General features: G+C 43.9%; 1 protein-coding gene across 4 annotated transcripts in view; it reads left to right on the top strand.

Annotated features, from left to right (window-relative positions):
* Positions 1-4276, top strand: part of SDHAF4 (succinate dehydrogenase complex assembly factor 4) — a 24754-nt gene extending 20478 nt beyond the window's left edge. The window contains exons 3-4 of one of the 4 annotated variants that reach the window (XR_003430022.1): positions 1364-1958; positions 3020-4276. Coding sequence is in view for 2 of the 4 variants with exons in the window: in XM_027093192.1 (XP_026948993.1) it covers positions 1364-1473 (110 nt within the window). In the remaining 2 variants the exon portion in view is untranslated. Of the gene's footprint in view, positions 1-1363 lie in introns of all 4 variants that reach the window. The other 3 variants (XR_003430016.1, XM_027093192.1, XM_027093200.1) reach the window with 3 other exon arrangements.
* The last annotated feature ends 3083 nt before the right edge of the window (positions 4277-7359 follow it).

The following is a 7359-nucleotide window of genomic DNA, read 5'->3' as shown; positions in this document are numbered from 1 at the left end:
ACACACACACACACACACACACACACACACACACACACACACACACACACAATGGAATATTACTCAGCCATTAAAAAGAATGAAATTTGCAACAGTGTGGATGGACCTCGAGAATATTATGCTTAGTGAAAAAATCAGAGAAAGACAAATACTCTATCACTTACATGTGGAACCTAAAAAATAAACAGTGTATATAGCAAAACAGTAACAGACTCACAGTATAGAAAACTAACTAGTGGTTCCCAGTGGGGAGAGGGAAGGGGGGGCCAAGATAGGGGTATGGGATTAAGAGGTACAAACTACTGTGTATAAATTGGATAAGCAACAATGATATACAGCACAGGGAATTATTGCCTTTATCTTGTAATACCTTTTCCTGGAGTATAATCTGTAAAAATAACTGAATCACTGTGCTGTACACCTGAAACTAATACAATATTGTAAATCACCTATACGTCAAAGAAAATGAATGAGTGATTAGACATTAAGAATTGGGATTCTTTCAAATAGCTGGTTCCTCTCCTGATCTTCCTGTGTACAGATCAGTACAGTATATGTACTAAGAGCAAGACTGCAGCCAGAATGTGTGAATTCAAACTCAGTTTCATCACTTAGTCTCGTCTTCCTCATCTATAAAATGGAAACAATAATTGTTCCTGTCCCAAAGGATTATTATGAGGGTTAAATGAATTAATATGTATAAAGTCCTCAGAATTGGGCCTGACTCAAAACGGAAAATCCTATTATGAACATACACTGTTAACAATAATAACAGCTGTTATGCCCATAAATGGCAGTTTCCGGGAACCAGTTGCTGAAGCCAAAACTGTATGATGAGGAAAATTAATACTCATAGCTAAAATTATTTGAGCATTCTTATGGAGCTGGCACTGTGCTAGACCTTTTACATGCATTTCTTTTTTTATTTCTCAAGATAGTAAGGCAGGTATGATGGTTGTACCCACTTCACTGTTAAGAAAAATAAGGCATTGAATCAAAGTAATCTTGTTTCAAAACCTTCCAAACCCTGTGGATTTGTACTCTGTATTCTCTGCACCCCTTTCCTTCTGTTCTAACCCAGCCACTCCTCAGATGAGGGCTTGAGAGTCCTCTGAGAATTCTAAGTCACTAATGCAGGAAATAAAGTAGATTGGATATGAAGATTGGATGCTAAAGTGATTTCTCAAACTGGGGAGAGGAACCACTCTCTGGGGAGAGTTTGTTTAAGGACTGCATAGTAGTAGCCTCATCAGTAGCATGCAGCCTGTTAACTGTCAGCTCTGCAGCCTCGTCTGCAGAATTGACCATAATGCTTTTCCCATCTCCATTGACTGCTTTTTTTTACATCTCTGTCTTTCTTCAGAATTTCCAGATGATGTTAATCCTGTTACCAAAGAAAGAGGTGGACCCAGGGGCCCAGAACCTACCCGATATGGAGATTGGGAACGAAAAGGACGCTGTATTGATTTTTAAGCCACATACTCGTTAACTTCAGTATCTTTTTGTGATTGTGTACATCTGAATTAACTTATTTTTGATTATTTTCTTTCTGTATATCCTTTAAGTCATCTAATTTCTATAATGTGTTTAAAAATATATTTGATAGCTTTGGAAGAAAATATGCTGTTATAAATCAGGAAAGAGGAAATATTAGCACATTAATTTTAATTTAAATGTATTAGGATATTTAAGTGATGATTAGAGCTACAAACTTTTATTTCATCATGTTTCAGTTTAAGTTAATCAGTTGCTTATAAGATACAAATGTAAGTAAAACAACGTTTTTTTTAAATGATTTCATTGCCATGTGCTAGGTAATAGTGACTTTATAAATGTGAGTTAAGTAATGCATTATAGTTCGGTAAGGCCACAGTAACAGCAGAAAATCTTTAACTCTGGAGCCAGATCACTTGGGTTCAGATCCCAGCTCCACTACTTACTAGCTTATGTGACCTTGGGTAAGTTATTTAACTTCTCTGTGCTTCAGTATCCTTATGTGTAAATTGGAGATAATCCTAGTTCCACCTCGTAGGACAGTTGAGAAGATTAAATGAGTGAATACATGTACACCACCTGGAGCAGTGCACACTAGAAGAGCTGAAAGAAGTTGCCTCTGGAGGCGAGTTGGGTGGACAGGGACTGCGGTTTCTCATTAGACGCTTTTTCTCTCTTAAAGTAAATGAATATGTTAGGTACTATTTTAAGAATTTATACAAGTTCATTGGGGAAATTTAGGAAACAGTATAAAGAAGAAAACAAGAATTGTCTATAAAACCTCTACACCCGCTTACCCTTTGACGTATTGTCCTTCAATAATCTAAGTAAGTATACATGTTTTGTGTATCTGTTATCCTAACAATTTCGTAGTGAAAATGATGTTTCACTATTTGAATCTTCACTTTCTTAATCACAAGTGATGTTAAACACTCTTCTCTATGTTTATCAGCCTTTTGTGTCTTCTGTTAATTGCTTTTTCTTATCTTTTGCTCATTTTCTGTTGGATGTTGGTCTTTTGTTATCAATTTGTATGAGACTTTTGCTTTTCACTTGTGCTTATTTATATTGAAATTTTTCTTATTTTTGTGGCGTCAGGTTTTTTTATCTTTGTGTAACTTGGTCTCTGTGACCTTAATGTACTAATATCCCTTCACAAGTTCCTTGGTGGTTCCTGTCCATGATGAAGTCTTAAGTTCTGTGTCCTTCCTGTTCTGACCCTTTACATCTGTTCAGGCCCCTCCTTCCCAGTCAAGCCCCATTACTCACAGCCTCTTAGACGTGTTGGTAGATAAACATGCCTTCTGCCTGAAATGCCCTCTTCTTTACTGTCTGCCTAGAAAACACCTATCAAGCTATACCTCACTTCCTTGACTATCTTTTCTGTGTCATTTCCACATTCAACTATTGCAGACATACTAACTTGTTTTAGAATTAATTTTCAATTCTGCATCCTCCATCAGTCCGTGGGCTTCCCTATCTGTCTTATATTCCTGATTTATTTCATTCAGTTTTGTACCCCCAGTTGCAGCATGGTGCTGAGCATTTAATAAACACTCAACAAACGTAGGCTCAGTTTTGAATCATCCAGCAGAACTCCACAATGGCCCCCGAGATTCCCTCTCCCTGGTGTGCATGTGAATATGATGAGATAGTCATTCCCTTGATTAAGTTACATTCTATGGCAACGATGATGGAGTAGTCATTCTGGGGCTCAAGTTACCTGTGTAAGAATCCACTGTAGCCAACTGGAGGAAGGTTCTCCTGCTGGATTTGAAGAAGTAAGATGCTCTGTTGTGAAAGTGCCATGGACTAGCTCCTGAAGGCAGCTTTCAGGAGCTGAAAGCTCCCCTGCTGACAGCCAACAAGAAAACAAGAACCTCGGTCTTCTTACAGCCACAAGGCTCTGAAGTCTGCAAACCACATGAATGGGATTGGAAGCGGATTCTGAGCCTCAGATAAGATCCCAGCTCCAGCCGACACCTTGATTTCAGCCTGGTGAGACCCTGAACAGAGGACCCAGCTACCCAGTACCCAGACTCCGGACCCAAGGAAGCTGTGAATAATGTTTGTTGCTTTAAGCCACTGGGTTTGCAGTAATGTCTTGTGCAGCAACAGGAACCTGTTACAGTATTCGAGCTGCTATTACTAGGGCATTGGCCTTGAATCTCAGGATCAGTGACTAGGCTGGTTTAAGACCTGCAGTTTGATGAACTGGATCCTTGTCTTCATTATTTGTACACAAAATTCCTCTCAGACCTGCTTTGCCAAACTGTTGCCCTGTCTTTCTTAGGAGACACGAAGCCCTACTACCTTGCAGGCATTCTTCCCAGTGCCACCTCCCTAGTGATCAACAACTAAGTTGAGTTCCTGCTCGCAGGTTCCCTCTTGCCATGTTCTGTCTGCACATGATACCACTCCTGCTACTTTATGGCGAGTCTCTTTCCCTGTGGGACCGCATGTGTGTGAACTACACCTATTTACTGTGACATTTTTGTGTGCAGTGTCAAGCCTGCTGGACTGACCTTCCTTCAACACCTGCAGCCTGGTCTCATTCAGTGCCCAGAAGCTAGTATTGTTTCCTTCTCACAATGTCCCCTGTAATAAGTTTCCTGGCCCGGTATTCTAGAATTGGGCCAGCTGGGTCCCTCAGGTGAGATAAAATAATCCTAAATCAACCTTAAACTGCTATAAGAATGCCCCAAATTCTTTTAGGAATTTATTTATAAAAGTAATGCATTTTTCTTTAAACCACCCAAAATACTAAAAGATTTGGAATCTTTTGAGGTTTCTAATGTTTTTTTGGGGGTGGGGTGGGTTGGTTGTTTGTTTTTTCGGTACGCGCGCAGGCCTCTCACTGTTGTGGCCTCTCCCGTTGCGGAGCACAGGCTCCAGACGCGCAGGTTCAGCGGCCATGGCTCCGCGGCATGTGGGATCTTCCTGGACCGGGGTACGAACCCGTGTCCCTTGCATCGGCAGGCGGACTCTCAACCACTGCGCCACCAGGGAAGCCCGGTTTCTAATGTTGATAAGAGACAAGTAACAAAAAGTTCCCCTTGGGTTGCAGGGGCATGGGATTAGAAAAGATAGGCAGCGGTTAAGGAAGACGAAGTGGGTCAGGTCTAGCCAGGGTGCAGCCCAAGGGGAGACAGGAGGGCTGGGAGGCTTTAACCCAGAAACAAGCTTGGTCACAAAACGTCTGAGACCGGTCCTGGTTTTAGCGTAATTTTTATAAGGATGTAAGCTGAGCCACAGGCATGGCCCTCATGTCCTGCACATGAACCAAGAACTTCAGGCTATGTAAGGCTGACCCCACGTACTTTTTAGAACCATTAAATTCACTTAAACTGCCCACATTATTTACATTTAATCTTTATTGAGGAAATCTAAAGAGAATTACTAGAAATGGGGATCGGCTTCAGCAAGTGCCAAAATAACAGAACAAAACTCTTTACCACGTTCAGATACTTTGCAAAATTTATACGAGTAATTAAAATGTAAAAGGCAAGAAGAGTTTCAGACAAGAATAACGTTGACATTTTCAGACGCGCAGCCGAAGCGAAGCTCCTCACCTGGCACCGAGCAGGCTGGCTTGCATGATCAGCAGTGAGGGGTGAGCTGTTGAGGACGGCCTGCCAGGCCCCCCCGCCCCACCTGCCAGGCCCCTCCACTGCAGGCCCACAGGCAGGCCTTGTCTCCACTCGGGTCGGGTCACCGAAAAGATGCTTCGGCGTGAAATGTCATAGCTGTTTCAGTCATTGAAATGCGAGATAGTTCCCGCTTTTCTTCACAGTGGACATACTAGATAAATCTTTCAGGGCACACTCAGAACCAGTTCAACACCTACATATCATGGTTTAATTTAAGCCCTCTCCTGAAATTTGCTTTTCCCCGGTCTTTCCCCACTACACTCTCCGATACTCCTCACATTCGAGTCACTCCCGAAGGCCCCCACGGTCCTTACTGGTCACAGTTGAAGGTATTAAGGGGCGAGTTAGCATGTGTAGCTCATTAGAAGGTGTTAATTATTTTTAAAAATTTATTTATTTTGGGGCTGTGTTGGGTCTTTGTTGCTGCGCGCGGGCTTCTCATTGTGGTGGCTTCTCTTGTTGCGGAGCACGGGCTCTAGGCACAGGGGCTGCAGTGGTTGTGGCGCGTGGGCTCTAGAGCGCAGGCTTAGTAGCTGTGGTGCATGGGCTTAGTGGCTCTACGGCATGTGGGATCTTCCCGGACCAGGGCTCGAACCCATGTTCCTTTCATTGGCAGGCGGATTTTTAACCACTGCACCACCAGGGAAGTCTCGGTGTTACTTACTTTTCATGCATTCATTGCTACTGGGTATTAAGCAGTCCCCTGTGGAAAGTGACCAGACATGTCATCTTTGTTATTGTTGCTTAAGCTCTTATTTGGAAGTTTTCAAAATACACAAAAGTAGAAAGAATAATACAGTGTGTCCCCCCATGTACCCATCGCTCAAGTTTAACAGTTATTGATATTTATCAGCAGCTATTAATTTTGTTTCATTATCCCCTTACACTTTTTCTCCCCTCTGAGATATTTTATGGCAGACAACTTCAGACTGAATGTGTAGTTTTTATATAGAGGAGTTAAGCAGGTTTCAGAGGATTTCAGAGAATGGGTCCCTGGCTGAGCAGCCAGTCTAGCTGGGGGGTGACACGGGTATATCAACGTGAAGGAGGCATGAGCCCAGGGCTAGGGTAGCAAAAAATCGATGGATGTTTTAAAATATATCTTTTCTGAGAAAGAAACAATTGATCTTGACTGCAAACCAAAAAAACGGTCTTGTTCTTTTAAGGTTTTGTTTCACCTACAGTATAGGAAGATTGTGCTTATATTCACTTCAAGATATTTATTTTAGACGTAACATACTTACAGTTACACTGGGTTTAAACATCCTGTTGTAAGCACGATGGTAGCCCATTGGCTCTCTGTTTTATAGCCTGCTCTTAAAGACCATGACATGATTTCGAAAATTTTAGAAAATACATTAAAAAGTTTCATCATCGCTTACATTCAGGAAAATCATTATTATGGGTTCAGTTCTCTTTGATTATATAGTATATTTCCATCTCTTTTCCTTTGGGAAAGTGGCAGTTAAAGTCTTTGGTGCTGTTGTGTTACTTACGGGAGGCTGTTTCCAAATCCTCAGCACGCGTCGTTCAGGATAGTCCCCCGTCTGCCTTTGAATGTGAATGTAACCCGGCGAATGCGTCCCTCTCGCGCGGGCGTGTCCGGCAGAGGGGGTGTGTCCAGCGCCCTGTGTGGCTCAGCCCTCGGTGCAGAGGCGTCCTCCCTGCTGTGGCTCACAGCCCGTCCGCGCCTCCGGCGCCCGCCGCCCCCTGGGGGTTAGTGAGGGCGCGGCCGGGGAGCGCCGACCCCTCCTGCATCTCGGCGTCCTTAGCCCTCCGTGGCTCGAGCCGGCCTCTCCCGCGGGCGCGGGTGACTGAGGCTGTGGTCGGGATGGCCCAGGACGGGGAGCAGCGCCACGCTGACGTCATCTGTTGCTCAGGAAAAAATCCACTGGGCTTTGTTCTCAGGTTACTGTTTCCCTTCATTGTGGTGGCCTCGGCAGTCCAGTAAGGCGAGGCCAGGATTGTGTTCTTAGGGTCTTTTTCTGCTCTTTGAGGGGGACTCAACCCGACCACCTCTGAAGGAGAGGGGAGGAGCGCGCAGGCTTTGTCTTCAGTTAGTACATTCCGGTGCCCAGCTCCAAGCTGCGGCCCGGAGGAAACCCCCCGGGGGGATGCAGGGAGGATACCGGACGAAATGCCGAGCCCACCGTCTGGAAAGCTGCGTTTGTTTCCTCGGGCGGCCATAACAAGCAGCACAGACTGGCTTAAAACA

Source organism: Aethalodelphis obliquidens, unplaced genomic scaffold (assembly GCF_003676395.1).
Source record: "Aethalodelphis obliquidens isolate GAN/ISIS:26980383/991018 unplaced genomic scaffold, ASM367639v1 scaffold3, whole genome shotgun sequence".
NCBI lineage: Eukaryota > Metazoa > Chordata > Mammalia > Artiodactyla > Delphinidae > Aethalodelphis > Aethalodelphis obliquidens.
The sequence above is the reverse complement of the archived record's forward strand: the minus strand, read 5'-3'. Positions and strand labels throughout refer to the sequence as shown.